The sequence below is a fragment of the Rhinoraja longicauda genome, chromosome 10 (genome assembly GCF_053455715.1).
Source record: "Rhinoraja longicauda isolate Sanriku21f chromosome 10, sRhiLon1.1, whole genome shotgun sequence".
In the NCBI taxonomy this organism is placed as follows: Eukaryota; Metazoa; Chordata; class Chondrichthyes; order Rajiformes; family Arhynchobatidae; genus Rhinoraja; species Rhinoraja longicauda.
The window spans coordinates 30,198,564-30,218,873 of NC_135962.1; the positions used below are offsets into that span (position 1 = coordinate 30,198,564).

A 20,310-nucleotide genomic window follows, 5' to 3' on the forward strand; every position below is an offset into this window, starting at 1 on the left:
GGGGAGGGAAAAGAGTGGAAGGGCTATAGTGATAGGGGATTCAATTGTAAGGGGAATAGATAGGCGTTTCTGCGGCCGCAAACGAGACTCCAGGATGGTATGTTGCCTTCCTGGTGCAAGGGTCAGGGATATCTCTGAGCGGCTGCAGGACATTCTGAAGGGGGAGGGTGAGCAGTCAGTTGTCGTGGTGCACGTTGGCACCAACGATTTAGGTAAAAAACGGGATGAGGTCCTACAAGGTGAATTTAGAGAGCTAGGAGATAAACTAAAAAGTAGTACCTCAAAGATAATAATCTCTGGATTACTACCAGTGCCACGTGCTAGTCAGAGTAGGAATAGGAGGATATTTCAGATGAATACGTGGCTTGAAAAATGGTGCAAGGGGGAGGGATTCAAATTTTTAGGACATTGGAACCAGTTCTGGGAGAGGTGGGACCAGTACAAACAGGACGGTCTGCACCTGAGCTGGAATGTAACCAATGTCCTAGGGGGAGTGTTTGCTAGTGCTGTCGGGGAGGATTTAAACTAATGTGGCAGGGGGATGGGAGCAGGGGCATGGGAGCAGGGGCAGAGAGACAGAGGGGTGTAAAATGAGGGTAGAAGCAACAGGTAGCAAGGTGAAAAGTAAAAATGGTAGGCAGACAAATCCAGGGCAAAAATCAAAAAGGGCCACTTTTCAACATAATTGTATAAGGGGTAAGAGAGTTGTAAAAACAAGCCTGAAGGCTTTGTGTCTCAATGCAAGGAGTATACGTAATAAGGTGGATGAATTAAATGTGGAGATAGTTAGTAATGATTATGATATAGTTGGGATTACGGAGACATGGCTCCAGGGTGACCAAGGCTGGGAGCTCAACATCCAGGGATATTCTATATTCGGGCAGGATAGACAGAAAGGAAAAGGAGGTGGGGTAGCGTTACTGGTTAGAGAGGAGATTAAAGCAGTGGAAAGGAAGGACATTAGCTTGGAGGAAGTGGAATCGATATGGGTAGAGCTACGAAACACTAAGGGGCAGAAAACGCTAGTGGGAGTTGTGTACAGGCCACCTAACAGCAGTAGGGAGGTTGGGGATGGCATCAAGCAGGAAATTAGAAATGCATGCACTAAAGGTGCAGCAGTTATAATGGGTGACTTCAATCTACATATAGATTGGGTGAACCAAACTGGCAGGGGTGCTGAGGAAGAGGATTTCTTGGAATGTTTGAGAGATGGTTTTCTAAACCAACATGTCGAGGAACCAACGAGAGAACAGGCCATTCTAGACTGGGTATTGAGTAATGAGGAAGGGTTAGTTAGCAGTCTTGTTGTGCGAGGCCCCTTGGGCAAGAGTGATCATAATATGGTAGAGTTCTTAATTAGGATGGAGAGTGACAAAGTCGATTCAGAAACAAGTGTTCTGAACTTAAAGAAAGGTAACTTTGAGGGTATGAGGCGTGAATTGTCCAAGATAGACTGGCGATTGATGCTGAAAGGGTTGACGGTGGACATGCAATGGAAGGCATTTAAAGGTCGCATGGATGAACTACAACAAGTGTTCATTCCAGTTTGGCAAAAGAACAAACCAGGAAAGGTAGTGCATCCGTGGCTAACAAGGGAAATCAAGGATAGTATTAAAACAAAAGATGAAGCATACAGATTAGCCAGAAAAAGTAGCATACCAGAGGACTGGGAGAAATTCAGAGTCCAGCAGAGGAGGACAAAGGGCTTAATTAGGAAAGGGAAAATAGACTATGAGGGAAAACTGGCAAGGAACATAAAAACAGACTGCAAAAGCTTTTATAGATATGTCAAGAGAAAAAGATTAGTTAAGGCAAATGTAGGTCCCTTGCAGTCGGAAACAGGTGAATTGATCATAGGGAACAAGGAGATGGCAGACCAATTGAACAAATACTTTGGTTCTGTCTTCACTAAGGAAGATATAAACCGTCTGCCGGAAATAGCGGGGGACCGGTGGTCTAATGAGATGGAGGAACTGAGGGAAATCCAGGTTAGTCGGGAAGTGGTGTTAGGTAAATTAAATGGATTAAAGGCAGATAAATCCCCAGGGCCAGATAGGCTGCATCCCAGAGTGCTTAAGGAAGTAGCCTCATAAAATGGTGGATGCATTAGTGATAATTTTTCAAAACTCTTTAGATTCTGGAGTAGTTCCTGAGGACTGGAGGGTAGCTAATGTAACCCCACTTTTTAAAAAAGGGAGGGAGAGATAAAACGGGGAATTATAGACCAGTTAGCCTAACATCGGTAGTGGGGAAAATGCTAGAGTCAGTTATTAAAGATGTGATAGCATCACATTTGGAAAGTGGTGAAATCATCGGACAAAGTCAGCATGGATTTACCAAAGGCAAATCATGTCTGAAGAATCTTATAGAATTTTTCGAGGATGTAACTAGTAGAGTGGATAAGGGAGAACCAGTCGATGTGTTATATCTGGACTTTCAGAAGGCCTTCGACAAGGTCCCACATAGGAGATTGGTGTACAAACTTAAAGCACACGGTATTGAGGGTTCAGTTTTGAGGTGGATAGAAAATTGGCTGGCGGACAGGAAGCAAAGAGTAGGAATAAACGGGTCCTTTTCGGAATGGCAGGCAGTGACTAGTGGGGTACCGCAAGGCTCAGTGCTGGGACCCCAGTTATTTACAGTGTATATTAATGATTTGGACGAGGGAATTGAATGCAACATCTCTAAGTTTGCGGATGACACGAAGCTGGGTGGCAGTGTTAGCTGCGAGGAGGATGCTAGGAGGCTGCAGAGTGACTTGGATAGATTAGGCGAGTGGGCAAATGCATGGCAGATGCAATATAATGTGGATAAATGTGAGATTATCCACTTTGGCGACAAGAACAGGAAAGCAGAGTATTACCTGAATGGTGACCGATTGGGAGAAGGGGAGATGCAACGTGACCTGGGTGTCATGGTGCACCAGTCATTGAAAGCAAGCATGCAGGTGCAGCAGGCAGTGAAGAAAGCGAATGGTATGTTGGCATTCATAGCAAGAGGATTTGAGTTTAGGAGCAGGGAGGTTCTGCTGCAGTTGTACAGGGCCTTGGTGAGACCGCACCTGGAGTATTGTGTGCAGTTTTGGTCTCCTAACCTGAGGAAAGACGTTCTTGCCTTAGAGGGAGTACAGAGAAGGTTCACCAAATTAATCCCTGGGATGGCGGGACTTGCATATGAGGAAAGACTGGATAGACTGGGCTTGTACTCACTGGAATTTAGAAGACTGAGGGGGGATCTTATAGAAACATATAAAATTCTTAAGGGGTTGGAGAGGCTAGATGCGGGAAGATTGTTCCCGATGTTGGGGGAGTCCAGAACCAGGGGTCACAGTTTAAGGATAAGGGGGATATCTTTTAGGACCGAGATGAGAAAACATTTCTTCACACAGAGAGTGGCGAGTCTGTGGAATTCTCTGCCACAGAAGGTAGTTGAGGCCAGTTCATTGGCTATATTTAAGAGGGAGTTAGATGTGGCCCTTTTTGCTAAAGGGATCAGGGGGTATGGAGAGAAGGCAGGTACAGGCTACTGAGCTGGATGATCAGCCATGATCATATTGAATGGCGGTGCAGGCTCGAAGGGCCGAATGGCCTACTCCTGCACCTATTTTCTATGTTTCTATGTTTCTATGACCGGTGGCCCTCACCTCGGTTGTCATGAAATGCTTCGAGAGACTAATCAAGAACCACATCTGTGCCCTCCTTCCTCGCAACATTGACCCACTGCAGTTCGCATACCGTCTGAACAGATCCACGGATGATGTGGTCTCCCAGGTTCTGCACACCGCTCTCTCTCATCTGGACAGCCAGAAGGGGGGCTATGTGAGGATGCTGTTCATTGACATTAGTTCAGCTTTCAATACCATAGCCCCCACCAGACTTGTTGAGAAGCTGCTAGAGCTGGGGCTTAACACTCCTCTGTGTGCCTGGGTCCTGGACTTTCTCACCGCCAGGCACCGTGGTCAGGATGGGGGAACACACATCTAGCTCCCTCACCCTGAACATAGGATCCCCCCAGGGTTGCATCCTTAGCCCCCTACTGTACTCCCTGTACACACATGACACACATGACTGTGTGACCAGGTTCAGCTCAAACTCCATCATCAAGTTTGCTGATGACACTATGGTGGTGGGCCGGATCTCCGACAACGATGAGAAGGCCTACCGGGAGGAGGTGGCTGATCTGGCACTCTGGTGTCGGGACAATAGCTTCCTCTTGAATGTCAAAAAAATGAAGGAGCTGATTGTGGACTTTAGAAGGGCTCAACATCCAAGGACGTACACGCCACTGGAAATAAATGGGTCTACTGTGGATAGAGTGAGCAGCTTTAAATACCTGGGAATCCACATCAAAGAGGATCTGTCATGGACAACACACATTGCCGCACTGGTGGGTAAGGCAAGGCAGCGCCTTTACCACCTCAGACATCTGAGGAAATTCAGAGTGTCTCTGAGGATCCTTCAATGCTTCTACTCTGGGGCTGTAGAGAGCATCCTGTCCGGCAACATCACAGTCTGGTTTGGGAACAGCTCTGCCCAGGACAGGAAGGCCCTGCAGAGTAGTGCGTTCGGCTGAATGCACTATGGGAACTACACTCGCCCCCCTATACAGGACCTATACATCAGGAGGTGCAGATCAAGAGCAAGCAAGATTATGGGGGACCCCTGCCACCCCAGCAATGGACTGTTCCAGCTGCTACGGTCAGGCAAATGCCTCCGCTGTCATGCTGTGAAAACGGAGAGGATGAGACGGAGTTTCTTCCCACAGGCCATCACGACTGTTAACTATTATATCTCCAGGAACTAAATTTAATTTCTGTATTAATTTTAATTTTTATGTTGTAATTGTAATCTTTTGCACAATTCGCAGGCATTGCCACTTTCATTTCACCGCACATCTTGTATGTGTATGTGACAAATAAACTTGACTTGACTTGACTTGGATGTATATATTTTTCAATATTATTGTGCTTTCTATAATGGCTTTTAAGTTTAAAAACACAGCGTTCAAAAATACAAATATTCCACAAGATAAAAATATCTTCATATACATGACTGTCAGGAACATGTCACTGCAATTATTGACCTTAATTTTTAAGATCCCACCTGCCAATTATGGCTTTGGGTCACACAAGGCAAAAAAAACTGCACCTGCAACGTATCGTTGTCTATTTTGTTCCAACAGGTTTGATCAGTGCAAAATGTGTCCACTGGGTAATCAGCAGGAAAATGTTAAATAAACACAAATAAGACAAAAACATTTTGCAAGACATCCCAGTGCTGATGTAATTTCAGGATAAACAAAACAGCACATTAGTCCCAGGCATTCACCACTCATAGATACGAGAGTTTCCATCTTGGGGAGCTGGGAAATGCGGAGGTTCATACGCAGCCCTCCTTTACATAGCCAGGTGAGAACAACTATCATCCTGGCCAGAATCCATCCTTCCATAGTGTTCTCACAATTAATGAGATGAGGAAAGCCTGCTAAATATTTTTATATTCTAATTGGTAGCGAGATACTGTAGAAAGGTTTGATTTTCTGCAGAATACGATTTGTCAATAAGATCAAAGAAATTACAGAGATCTGACAATAATGATCAGTAATTGATTTTCATATTTTGTACTCTTCACATTCCTTGGTCACTGCTTAACGAATGAAGCCTGTTTTCTTGCCATAAGATATCTTTATTAATTTCCTATAAACAATTTTGTGAAAACTAATAACACATTGAGCATGTTCAGTGTTACAGCAAAACCAGAATGGATTTTCTTTAAAAAGTACCTTTATCTTTCTTGCAATTTACTTTATTCCCAAAACTTCACTAATCTTTTGGACTGTTTTTCCTAAATTCAACTGCAGACTGTTTAATATTTTAAAATATTTTAAAAATATTGTTTTATTTAATAGTGGAGCAGCACTGTACCAAAAACATTAACTCAAAATCTCTTCACTTTTCATCAATTGAAAGCATAAGAATGAAAGGATGCAGAAAGCCCAACTATCAGATTGGTGGCCTATCGTAGATTATCCTTTCCACTGAATATCATATTTGCATGGATCTGGGATGTCATTAAAACTAAGTATGCTAATTAACTAGGAATACTGCATGAAATGCATTTGAATAATTTCTAGCTTAAATCAGAATATTACTCATATGTCTCATTAAAATCCAATGCACATACCCTTCAAAGGCCTGTTCCAGTCGTTTAGATTTCAACAGAGCTTCGTCTCTTTCCTCATTGGCTAGCCGAAGTCTGGACATAACAGCTGCATCCCGTTCACTTTGTGCATGATAGATTTCTTCAACTAGAACTGTGAAAACAAAAATAACCAACAAGAATACCAAACATTGACATCAGTTAATGAATGCTGAGAGATAGTAATAGATAGTACTAGAGAAATTAGGTATTAGTTGCTCCAAATGAATTAAGGAGTAAAAAGGTTAACTGTTGTTTGTCATTTACATTAATGATCTGGATGATGGTGTGGCAAATTGGATTAGTAAGTATGCAGATGATACTAAGATAGGTGGTGTAGTTAATAATGAAGTAGATTTTCAAAGTCTACAGAGAGACTTGGGCCTTTTGGAAGGGTGGGCTGAAAGATGGCAGATGGAGTTTAATGCTGATAAGTGTGAGGTGCTGCATTTTGGTAGGACAAATCAAAATAGGACGTACAGGGTAAATGGTAGGGAATTGAGGAATGCAGTGGAACAGAGGGATCTGGGAATAACTGTGCATTGTTCCCTGAAGGTGGAATCTCATGTGGATAGGGTGGTGAAGAAGGCGTTTGGTATGCTTGCCTTTATAAATCAGAGCATCGAATATAGAAGTTGGGATGTAATGTTGAAATTGTACAGGGCATTGGTGAGGCCGAATCTGGAGTATGGTGTGCAGTTCTGGTCGCCAAATTATAGGAAGGATGTCGACAAAATGGAGAGGGTACAGAGGAGATTTACTAGAAAGTTGCCTGGGTTTCAGCACTTAAGCTGCAGAGAGAGGTTGAACAGGTTGGGTCTTTATTCTTTGGAGCGTAGAAGGTTGAGGGGGGACTTGATAGAGGTTTTAAAAATTTTAAGAGGGACAGACAGAGTTGACGTGGGTAGGCTTTTCCCTTTGAGAGTGGGGAAGATTCCAACAAGGGGACATAACTTCAGAATTAAGGGACAAAAGTTTAGGGGTAACATGAGGGGTAACTTCTTTACTCAGAGGGTGGTGGCTGTGTGGAATGAGCTTCTGGTGGAAGTGGTGGAGGCAGGCTCGATTTTATTATTTAAGAGTAAATTGGATAGGTATATGGATGGGAGGGGATTGGAGGGTTATGGTCTGAGAGCAGGTAGATGAGACTAGGTCAGAGAAAGTGGTCGGCGTGGACTGGTAGGACCGAACGGGCCTGTTTCCGTGCTGTAATTGTTATATGGTTAAAAAGGGACTCGGATGAATTTCCAAACTGCCAGGGAGAACCACTCCCATCTACGTGAATCTAGGCATAATCAGTGGGGAGACTGTAACAAACTATAGAACCGTATCATAGAAAAATTGGTGCAAAAAGCCATTTAGCTCTTTGAAATTGCTCCTCTATTCAATACAATTATGGCCTGTCATATATCAGTATGACATTCCAATGCGGTCCCCATACTGCCTTTTGTGTCAAGAAATCTCACTCCTTCATAAATATATTCAACAATTTCGTTTCCACAGTCGTTTACAATGGAGAATTCCACAAGCCCCCACTCTTTGAGAGGAGGAAGCTCTCCTCACCCGAATCCCCCCCCCACCCCCAGCAGAGCAAATATTTGCCCTGAATCCAGCCTGTCAAGCAAACCATGCATTTGGTGCATTTAATTGAAATCTCCCCTCATTTTTCATACTCTACTGAACACACACCTTCAGATTGCACTACGAAATTTGTACCATTCCACTCTTCTACCTTCAATGGTATACTTATTATTGCATCTATCATTATCACGTATATCACGTATACTTTGTACTCAGAAATCAAAGCGGTCTTCTCTGTGTAAAGCCACAGGAGATGAGCGATGTCCACAATAAATATTTCTCTTCTGTTTTTACCATGGGGAAAGATGTGAAGACTGGGCAATTTGGGACAATTCATGGAAATGTTTTGAGGACAGTCCGTATTATGGTCGAGGAGTGCTGAACGTCCTGAGACATAAGAAGGTAGACAAATTTCCCTGGCTGGATCAGATATATCGGAGGACACAGGGAAGTGAAAGAAGAAATTATAGGCACTCTAGCTGAGATATATGAATCATCATTTGACACAGGTAAGGTGCTGGAAGATTGGAGGGATAGCTAATGTTGTTCCTCTATTTAAAAAGGGCTGCTTGGAAAAGCCTGGGAACTATAGATCAACAAGCCTCACATCTGTGGCAGGCAGGTTACTGGAGAGTATTCTAAGGGATAAGATATTTATGCATTTGGATAGTGATGGGCCGTTTAGGGATAATGGTTTTGTACATGCTAGGTCGTGTCTTACGAATCTGTTTGAGTTTTGTGAAGTAACCAAAAAGGTTGATGGGAGCAAAGCTGTGGACGTTGTCTTCATGCAAGGAAGCAGAGAGTGATGGTGGAAGATTGTTTTTCAGACTGTAGGCCTGTGACTAGTAGTGTCAAAGCTTGGAAGTTGGATACAAGCACTCAAACTGTTGATTTCTAAAAAGCTGATTGTATATCTTCATTGAATCCTTCAAGGTATGCATCTATGAAGCATGATCTTCTATAGATTTTCAAACTGGGAAACTCATAGATTTTTCTTGTAGAGGAGATATAAGATGCAAGAGCTGTAAAACCTTACATTGAAAAGATGAGAATGGTTATGATGGACCAGTGCAAGTGAAAGGTCATTCACATTTTCTCAATTTCAATTAATTTATGAAATTTAACTGAAGTGCTTTCTTCAGGCTTTTAGTGTTTTCATTATTTTAAAAATAATTGCCTTCCATTTTTTCATGAGTTTTAAAAATGTCAATAGCATGTTTCATTTTAATTCAACAATTTTGAATGTTCAAGAGTCTGAGGAACTTGCATTCAATCTTTAACAGCAAGTTATGTTGGTAGCCAATTTGAGATGAAAGCAATTCTTTGCCATTTATTGGCTGAAAAGCATGCAATGCAAAAACGTAACCGATCACAGGAACTTTGCCCCTGGAGATGGTTGGTATGGATAAAAAAAGCCAAAGGACCTATTTTAGTCCTGTCTGACTCCATGAGTTACCCAATGGTAAAATTGAGTTTTGTGGGCTGGTGACTGGCAAGCATGATTAAGACCAGTATGAGTTAAGAAATCAACAAAACAATCTCACCAAAAGAGACTAATTCACTTCTTCCCATCTCGGTAATCAGCTCCAGTCCCATATATATCCAATTTGCTTGTGTTCCTCTTACTCTGCCCCCCTGAACATGCCTAGATCTAACGATTCCACAATGGAGGCTCTGCCTTCTGCTGCCATGGCTTAATTACATTCCTAAACATTTCTACATTTCTTTTGGCCTTTTAGGAAATCTTTCAAATTTAACTCTTTGATGAAATATATATCTCTTTATTTAACAGGCTGCCGTCGTGCCTTTGGCTGTTTGCTATGTAAATGGAGTTATACAAGTGGAAGTTGCTGCTGTTGGTTATATTTTGTTACTTTGTGTATAGAACCATGCACTGAACAAATTGGCTGAAACTATGTCTATAGATCAACCATGTAATTCAAAGATAATTAACCACAATGAGTCCATTGGGACATCTTATGGATGAAAAAGTATCATTAAAATGAATGTTCTTTCTATTGCTCCATTAAATAGAATTTTATGGTAAACAATCACTATTGCCAATCATTAATACAATCTAATGTCTATCATGAAACTCGTGCTGAAGGTACCAGCAGTTGTCCTCAGGATTGATGGCAGGAACTAGCAACATGCTGGGTTCTCGAGCAAGCACAACGATGCAATCATAAAGAAAGCCCATCAAAACCTCTACTTCCCTAGATGACTGAGGAGATTTGGTATGTCAACAAATACTTTCTTGAACTTTTCCAGGCGTACGGTAGAGAGCGTATTGAATGGTTGCATCAACGCCTGGTTTGGCAATGCAGGAATGAGATTATAAAATGTGGTGGACATTATTACCCTGCCCATCAAAGGGACTGACATCCCCACCATCGAAGGGATTCATAGGAGTCACTACCTCAAAAAGCCAGCAAGCATCAGCAACCCACACCATGCCGGCCACATTCTCATTTCAACCTGCCATCGGGACGAAGGTATAGGAGTCTGAAAACTGACATTCGGGTTCAGGGTATTGAACACTACTGTCACCAATGGAACTTTGAACTGTCTTGGTTGCATTAAGGGCCTGTCCCAGTTACGCGATTTTTAAGACGACTGCCAGCGACTGTCAAAGTCGTAGCAGATCGCCGAAAAACTTAATTTTTTTTACCCTACGACAATGTCTACGACAATGACCATGACAACCTACCCCCTAGGCGATGGCAAGCTACTGACAACCGGCGACCCAGGACGTCCACTACGACAGGGAGTACGACAAGCTATGACAACCGACGTCAACCTGCACTGAAACACTCCATGTAATTATGTGCAAAAGATGCTGTTAAATGTTTTGCCGTTTAGAATTTCGCACATTCGAAGTAAACATATGGCCGCGGACACGTATCTTTTTTTTCTGCCTGTCTTACAAGTTCCTTTAGCACTCTTAATGCAAACTGTAGATAAAAAGACACACTTCAGTTTTATTTTGTTTACACATTCTTTGGCAGCTAGGTCAATTTGTTTTTTAAATGCAATAACTCGGATTTTCCCATCACAAAAAAAAAAGTTTATGGATTGAGTGTAAGACTCTGGGCAGTGCCGAATTTGCGGTGCAAGGGACAAGATGAATGCACAACGAGTTTCTTGGATAGCGGGATCTGCCATGGCAAGCGGATGCCCCGTCGAAGTGGTGAATGTCTCAACGAGTGAGGTTCAGCAGCATCAAGCCACATCGCTTCATGGCTCGGTGGAAATTCACCAATGACCGCTTGGGTTTTACATTTAAGAGGTGAAAATCACAGACTTTGTGGCAGTGAAAGACACCACCGATACATTGCTTCCCCCCCCACCCCCCCGTGCAGATTGATTGATTGATTAAAAGTTACATCATGGGAACAGACACTTCGGCCCACCGGGTCCGCGCCGACCCTCGATCACCCATTCACGTTGGTTATATGTTATCCCACTTTCCCATCCATTGCCAACACTCTAGGAGCAATTTTACAGATGCACATTGACCTACAAACCTGCAAGTATTTGAGATTAACAGTCCCCTGATTCCAATTAACATCTCGCTTTACTTGGCATCCGTCTAATGCTCCGACTATGGTTGGGTTCTGTTAATTTTACTGGTACTTGTCCCTTCTGCATTTGGGTTCTCCCTGCCAATTAGTTTAAGTGATCTGGCCATTAAACATTCATTTCGAGAAGTATTGGGCTGTCGGGTAGTTAAAAGACTGGCAGAATTTTTAAAAAAGGATATGAAAAACGGATATGAAAAAAATGATATGAAAATATCATATAGGCCTGTGGCCATGCTCTAAATTGTGAAAGTTTGGATTTTGCCGAGCAGTTATAACTAAACGCTTTGGTTTTATGTACGCGGGACCACGGAGGCACAGTGAATATTGAGAGTGGGGTGATTTGGTGTAGTCAGATGGAAATATGTAGACTAGATTGAGTCTGTTCCATTTAAGAACACGATGTCTACAAGAGCATATCTCTTCACATTCTGCACACACGCGCCCCTGTGCTACTTTAATGAAAAGCTTTGGGAACCTCTGCTCAATTTGTTCCAAAAAAGATCAAGACACGGATCAACGACGCAGTCATTGCCAATCTACCTTCTGGGGGTTTGTTAGTAACTCCGAACTAGGCAGAATGACATTACCTGAAGACCAGCAGCAAACAGCCCACTCCACAAGCAGAGGTCCACCACTCCAGGAAGAGAGCCCCCAAAAGACCACAAACCCAAGCCCGTTTTCAGTGCCCCCCCCACACCCACCCAAAGGAGTTTATTTTTCAATGTAGTGCATTGGTTGTGTTGGTTTTGTTTCAATGATCGAAATTTTTTTTAAAGAGTTCGCCTTTAAATGCAGTGAATTGTTTGTCTATGTGTTAGTTTTAAATGATAAGAGTTTGCCTTTCAATGTAGTGAAATGCTTGTTTGTGTCTAAATAAATGAAAAGTTCTCATTTACATGCACTGCAGTGCCTGTGTCAGTGTTTATTTCATTGGTCAAAATGAATGAGACTCAAACCCTTGAATGAGATGCCATGATAAAGTACTTAGAAATGCAATAAATTCAGACTCCAATTTTTTTTTAAAATCACCAAAATAAACTTTATTCAAACAAACTATATTCCTATGAAAGATGGATAACTACATGCAAAAATCTTTTTTAAAAACTTCAAACAATCATAAAATATACCTAAAAAGTGGTCAGGTGTCCGCCCCCCTTTGACAGCATCGCTGTCTCCGCCCCCATTCCACAGCTGGCTGTTGCAGCTGAACTTCTGCGGACGGGTTTTGACAGTTCCTGTCGCACCTTGTCTTCTCCTGATCCCGGTACCTGTCGCCGGATGCCGTTGGTAGTCGCCAACGAAACTCATCCGTCCTCAGTACCGGCGACAACCTACCACACCTGGCGACAACCTGCGACAGCACCCACGACATGCTACGATCATTGGCGACAAGCCAGCTGTCGCCGAAAAATTTCGAACAGGAACGTTTTTCCGCGACAAGCTGAGATCTGCTACGACCCATTGGAGACTACTCACGATCATGCCTGCGACACCCCGGCGAACGTGCGGCGACAGCCTAGTTGCCGGCAGTCGCCTTAAAAAGCGCCTAACTGGGACAGGTCCTTGAGGGACTTTAGGCTTTTGTTTTGTTTTGCACTCATATTTGGAGTATTTACTTTATTGAACTTTATTTTTTTGTTTATTATGTTATCTTTTGAGTACTGTATTTACAGACTTGTTATGCTGCTGTAAGTTTGAATTTCATTGTTCTGTTTCTGTACATTGGGCAATTAAATACACTTGACTCTTATGTGGAGGAAGGAACTGCAGATGCTGATTTATGCCAGAGAGAAGCACAAAATGTTGGAGTTACTCAGCAGGTCAGCCAGCATCTGTGGAGAAAAGAATAGGTGACGTTTTGGGTCAAAACTCTTCTTCAGATTAGAAGTAAAGCTATGGGTGGGGGGAAACTAAAGGCGAGGAAAGGCCAGAACGAATCAGAGCGGCAAAAGATGCCTTCAGGGAGGGTGGAGTCCATAATGGCCCATTATTGGCTGGGGGAGGGGTGATAACCAGAGGCATACAAGGATGCAAATAGTGAAACTAGTAGGAATGCGAGGGTGGGGGAGGGAGAGAGAGAGAGAGAGAGAGAGAGAGAGAGAGGAGGGGAGGGGAGGGGAGGGGAGGGAATGCAGGAGTTACTTGAAATTAGAGCAATCAGCATTCATACTGCTAGGTTGTAAGCCGCCCAAGCAAAATATGAGGTCCTGTTCCTCCAATTTGCTTGTTCCTCACTCTGACAGTGGAGGCAGCTCAGGGCAGAAAGGTCAGCATGAGATTGGGAAGGGGAGTTACAATGTTCGGCAACCGGGAGATCGCGTAGGCCAAGGTGGACTGAGTGCAATTACAGCAAAACGATCACCAAGTCTATGCTTGGTCTCGATGTAATATAGGAGCTCACACTGGGCTGTCCATTAGATGAGGTTGGAGGACGTGCAAGTAAACCACTGCCTCACCTGAATGGATTGTCAGGATCTCTGGATGAGTCAAGGGAAGACGTATAAGGGGATGGGAGAGTGTTGCATTTCCTGCGGTTGCAGGGGAAAGTCCCTGAAGAGAGAGTGGTTTGGGTGGGAAGATATGAGTGAACTAAAGAGTTGAAGGGAACAGTATCTGCAGAAAGCAGAAAGGGGTGGAGATGGGAAGATATGACTAGTGGTGGGAACCCGTTGGAGGTGATGAAAATGTCAGAGGATGATATGCTGTATGCAACTGCTGATGGGGTGAAAGGTGAGGATGAGGGAGACTCTGTACCGGTTGCGACTGGGGGGAGGGGGAGCAAGAGGGGAACTACGGGATGCAGAGGAGACACATCTGAGGGCCTCATCTATGTCAGAAGGGGGGACCCGTTGACTCTTAACTATATGAAAAAGTGGTATGAAAAATGACAAAAGTATTTCTTTGTTAAACAAAAAATAAATATTATCTGGTTCAAACCTCAATGCAAAGTGATCTCACACGCAGTGTGATTAGAATACAATATTCCTGTTGGACACCTATGCAAATCCTTCTACGAGATTCAGTTGTGCTTTCCAAAGCGTTACATTATATTGCAGAAACTGTGGAGTCACCTGTTTGTTTTGGGGGTGGGGGAGAAATTGTTCTAAGTGACTGAAAGGTTTTAGGAGAATAAGCAAATTACATAGTAGGTACTTCTCTCTGCCCTAATGTCTCATTTAAATACAATTCAACAATGAGCTACTTAAATCAAAAAGAATGCCAAGTTACCTGAAGCCAAGTGACATTATGTTGTAGTGCCCAAGAAATAATGTCAATAGTTATTAAAGAAATTGAGAAACAATTGAAAGTTTCATTCTTTTTTTAAATGGGAACATCAGCAGTACTTCAGATTTAACTTGAAATTATATGATTTAACTTGAAATTATATGTTTCATGTCTGATCTGGTAACAAGTAACATACTTGATTATAATAGATTGCTTTAAGAATTGGTTTATTCTATTTCAATTTTAAACTTGACACACTATTAAATTCTAGGAGGGATTTTGAAAACCTATTCTTTGCTGACTTAGCAACAACAGCTTGTCCTTGCTTTGTGCCTTCAGCATAATAAAACATCCTAAGATTCTTCAGAGTAACATTAACATTTGACACCATATCTTAAGGAGATAAGCGTGTCAAAGGCAATAAGTTTGTTCAAAGTAGGTTGTTTCATGTTTTAAAAAGTGTTTAAAAGAAGCAGAAAGGTCGAAAAAAGGTCCAAGGAACAAATTTCTGATTTCAGAAATGTAACGACTGAAGGCATAGCCAGTAATCATGGGACAATTATAATCAAAGTACTTGAGAGATCGGATGGGTGAGAGCAGATGTTGCTTAGCCAGGAACCAATAACAGATGTTGCAGTTAGAAGAAGGGTCTCGACCTGAAACATCACCCATTCCTAGTCTCCAGAGATGCTGCCTATACTCCAGCTTTTTGTGTCTATAACCAATAACAAATGATGGATGGACAGGACAAGGAGAGGAGAGAATTAGAACGCAGCACCAGAATTTTGTATGAGCTAAAGGTTTATTCCGAGGACAATGTGGAAAACTGGCCAGGGGTGCAATAGAAAAAAAACTAGAGTAACAAATACGGGTATATAGGTAAGGATTTCAGGAGCAGAGACACTGAGGCAATCTTGGACTCTGGAAACAATGCAGAATTGGAAAAAGCTAGCAGTAGAGACTGCTTATTTGTTCCTCACTTTATGGCAGGATCAAAAATGATATCAAGTGTACAAGCAATCAGACAAGTTCTAAATAAACCAGTGAGAGGCAAAATAGATTATTTTAGTCTTGCCTGTTTAGTTTAGTTTAGTTCAATTTAGAGATACAGCGTGGAATTAGGCCTTTTGGCCCACCAAGTCCCTGCCGACCATCGATCACCCATTCACACTAGTTCTATGTTTTCCCACTTTCTTATCAACTCCCTACACACGAGAGGAAACTTACAGGCGCTAATCTTTGTGACGTGGAAGGAAATCAGAGCACCCACAGTTCCACCAGCTGTTCTACCAGAAAATTTCTGCTCATCCAGGGAGGTCAAAGTACACAGTAAGCAGAACGAATAGAGAAGATGACAGAATCCAGAGGGACCTTAGAGTGCAAGCCCTACCTTCCTAAAAGTGACAACACAGGGCAAAGGGTTGTGAAGAAAATGTGCAACATGCTTGCCTGCCTTCATAAGTTGGGATACCGTATAAATGTTGTGAAATCATGTTGTACCTGTATTAAACTTTAGTTAGGCCGCAGTTGGATTATTGTGTGCCGTCCTGGTCATCACACCAAAGGAAAATGTTAAGGTTTTGGAGATGGTATATTAGAGGCTCACCAGGATGCTGCTTTAATTGAAGTGTATGACCTTTAAGGAGAGATTGGACAAACTGCGATTGTTTTCTTTGGAACTTGAGGTTGTAGGATGACGGGACGGAAGTATATAAAATTATAAGAGGCTGATATAGCGCAGATAGTCAGGAGTTATTTTTAATCTAGGGTGGAAACATCAAAATTTAAACAAGTTTAAGATGAGAAGGACAAGAGACTAAAGGGGAGAAGGGGTTCAATGGTTCAATGGTGCTTTATTTGTCACATATGCAACTGCACAGTGAGATTCTTTTTGCACATACTGCACATGCTGACATCACCATTTTTTGTGCCATTATTCAAAATCCAAAGTCCGGTTGGCCCGCACTTAACCCATTACTGAACCTCCTTATACCCTAGTCAAAACTTTTTTTTTCACTGGTCTCATCAACAAATTCTGCTCCTTGTAAACATATGCTACCTTCAAGACTAAAGAATCAATCTTTGCATAATTAAACTTATTTACATATTACAACACAGAAGGATGTTATTCCATTAATTGAATCCATGCCAAATCCAAACAATGCAATCCATCAGTCTCATTCTGTCCCTCCTTATTTCCTGGTTGCCCTGCAGCCTTCATCTCTCTCACATACCCTTTAACACCCTCCCCTTCCTAAACACACACACCCCCTTTGACTCTTTTGCTAATTACTTACATTAACAGGTAAATTAAAGTACTCAACTAGCCTGTCTGCGCATATTTAGAATGTGCAAGGAAATCAGGGCATGCAGTACAACACGGAGATATCCAAAGATGAACCAATTGATATGCCTCCATTTCCTGTGCCTACTGATATGTGTCCTGAAGTCTGAAGTGAAAGGCCTGGGGTACTCTTCACTGATCAGAGGTTATTTCCACTACTCCACCAACTTCTCTGCATTTTTTAAAAACGAATAGCATCAGGCAATGACAGCAAAATAACAGAAAAATTCCCCAGAACGCATTTTCTGTGTGCACATTTGTATATTTTGAGCAGGAGGTGAAGGGAAAGAAATTAGTTTGACGCAGGTATCTACAGCAAGTCTCCATGTTGTAATTTCTTACATAATGATTTTACTTAGTTTCAGCACAGATTACAGAGGAAATTCACCCAGGTTGCAATGATTTTAAGCAAATTTAAACATGCAAAACAACTGTTTACCACGATAAACCTAATTGCTCTGTAACAGAACATTTAAAATTTTACATTACCATTCAGTTTATATAACTGCATATATAACTTGATTTTATATTTGTTGAGTCCTTGGGACCCGAGTTTTCCTTCACACAAAATATTAATAAGCAAAATGGCAAAGTGGTACCTAACTAAATAGCAAAGATACTTTTAATTTACTGATGTTTTCTACCTTCATCAGTCATTTCCCAACATAACCTGATGACTCATTATTTTCGAGGAGTTCAACTATCTACTTAAATGAAAAACAAAAATACAGCTGACTGCAATTGATTAACTTAAACAAGTCCTCACACCTAAAAAATGAAAACTAATATATGATAATAGAGGCTCGGGAAATGTAAATTAAATGAAATCCCTTCATAGGACTCACAAGTTAGAGGGCAAAATAATTGAATCTGAACTACAAAAGCTTGTATTCAGCATGCATTGTATAGGCAAGTACTTCGGTTAGAATAGGCTCAGTTGTAGATAAGTGTGAATGCAACTAAACAAAGGATGCCGTGATGCTTTGAACCAGTTAAAACAATAAGCAATGTTTGAACTGCTGGATGGAGGGTAAAGGCACTAGTAATCATTATTCTCCCATGTTGACTCAAGGCCTTTCAACAAAACAAACAGCTTCTTTGTGATTGAATTGACATGGTGTTAACAATGCATTTAATGCCAAACATCAGTCTGAATTTAGGTAAACCTGTCCAACCTGCTGGTACCAGGATCCCATAGTTACTCATTTTATATATATCACTTAAAACCGTCAAAAAACTTCAAACCCTTGCACCTTTAGCAAATACAGCTAATGCTCTTGGTATCGTCAAATTGCGGCAGCTGCAGATATGCATCCAGCAAACCGCAGAATATTTACATAAAATGTACCTGCAGCCTTTTCAGCCACTCTGGCCTCTATTGCTTTTTCTTGCAGTTCCAGATTCAGTGTTATCATTTTCAATTCACCCTCATTTTCTGTCAATTTATCTTGAAGCTGAAGAGCATAAACATATTGCAATATATATATTTTTCAGATCAGTTAACAAATACTTTTTTCAGTCATAAATAGATTAATTATAAAAGTTAGCAAACACATGCAAGACTGACACTGGGGAAATCTCAAATATTGGGAATTAATCACAAAGTACTGACACAAAGTAATGAATTACTATTTCACCCTCAACAAACACAGAAATAACATTCAAACATGAGCTATCCCTGACATTTTATGCTGATATAACTACTTGACTTAGAATTTTTGTTTTACAGTGAATCTTAGTTCACTGAAATTTTCATACATTAACATACAAGGATTATATGTAAATTAAGTAACCTCTTTCTAAAGCTGCTTCTTTTAAATTCTACCACAAATTTCTGAGTTCAAAAGAAGCATTTTATAGAAAAAATATAGAATACATTTTGAATAACTTAAGATGATGTCAATTTACATTTCAACCATTAGAAATTCTGAAAGATATTGCTAAGAGAGGTTAGGAGACATTTTTGCCACAGAGCACAGATTAAGAATTCACCTTTTTATTAGATTCCCTCACTGTATTCAATTCTTTCAATAGGAAAGCGATTCTCCTGTTATCTTCTGAGAGTTTGGCAATTTGACCTGGAGTGAAAAGGTCGTGTGATACATTGGTACCTCCACTTTCAGCCCTCCTATTAGAAATCAAAGATAGAAATCATTTAGAGGGGCTCAAAGTTCACTTGAATGCACAAATTTAGTTTAGAAGCTCTTGGCACCTTTTTGATTGAAGACTTGGATTGAGCAAATAATGGCTGCATATAAAGTGGGCCTAGTTATTCTAAAGCATGATATTCTTAATCTCTTGGGACTTTATATGTGTGGAGCGTATATTACTAGCTGTGCTGCTGGCAAGCTAAATCTGAAGAATTAAAAGTTAACACGATGAACTAACATGTAAAGATGACGAATGTTAATAAAATATTGAGGAAATCACACAACCTTATATACTGAACTTAAAATATATCTCGGCTAATTTAAATTCAAAGATTTTTTTTTTTATCAATAGTCCTTAATATTTTTTCTAACCTATAGTTAATCTTGACTATTTGTAGCACATTCAGTTTTTAGCATGTTATCTTTTATGGGCATAACATTTCTTCACCTTTTCCCTCCTAATTGACTCATCAGAATATTTTCCACAACATATTGTTGATGATTAAAAATATACAGGGTCTATCATAAAACACAAACATAATCCTCAAACTCACCCAATTGACACATAAAAAATTGCTGTTGAGAAATTTAATTAAATACTTTGAATACTGACTGTAAACTTTGACCATTGTGAGATAGATAATTAGAACGGCCAAGAAGGGTCCATCAATTAATTAATCTCAAACTACCATTCAAACTCAACTTTGGCTACTGCCTCAGCAAGGCCGCCAGCACAATCAAGGACCAGTCTCACCCCAGTCACTCCCTCTCCCATAATACAGGAGATACAGAAGTTTGAAAATGCATGCCTCCAGATCCTGGAACAGTTTCCTCCCCGCTGTTATCAGGCAACTGAACTGTCCTCCCATCAGCTAAGGTGCGGTCCCGACCTCCCATCTACCCCATTGGAGACCTTTGAACTATCTTTAATCAGACTTTATTGGATTTCAATGTTATATCTTTGCACTAAATGTTGTACCCTTTATTGAAATGAATTGAATTGAATACATTTTATTAGCCAAGTATGTATACATACAAGGAATTTGCCTTGGTGCTTTGCTCGCAAGTAACAACATGATATACAGTAGACAACTAAAAAAAACATTATAATTTAAACATGTGAAGAATTAAATAAAATACCAGAGCAAAAGGCGGCTACAGACTTTTGGCTGTTGAGTGGGGCTACTGCTCATGGAAAAAGCTGTTTTTATGTTTGGCTGTGGCGG

General features: G+C 41.2%; 1 protein-coding gene across 8 annotated transcripts in view; it reads right to left on the reverse strand.

The window, feature by feature from the left end:
• mipol1 (mirror-image polydactyly 1) overlaps positions 1-20,310 on the reverse strand; it is a 181,976-nt gene that overhangs the window by 94,676 nt on the left and 66,990 nt on the right. For all 8 annotated transcript variants that reach the window (XM_078406548.1, XM_078406551.1, XM_078406549.1 and 5 more), the window contains 3 exons: positions 18,927-19,062; positions 18,283-18,388; positions 6,183-6,312 (listed from right to left, as the gene is read on the reverse strand). In XM_078406548.1, coding sequence (XP_078262674.1) covers positions 6,183-6,312; positions 18,283-18,388; positions 18,927-19,062 — 372 coding nt within the window. The remainder of the gene's footprint in view (positions 1-6,182; positions 6,313-18,282; positions 18,389-18,926; positions 19,063-20,310) is intronic.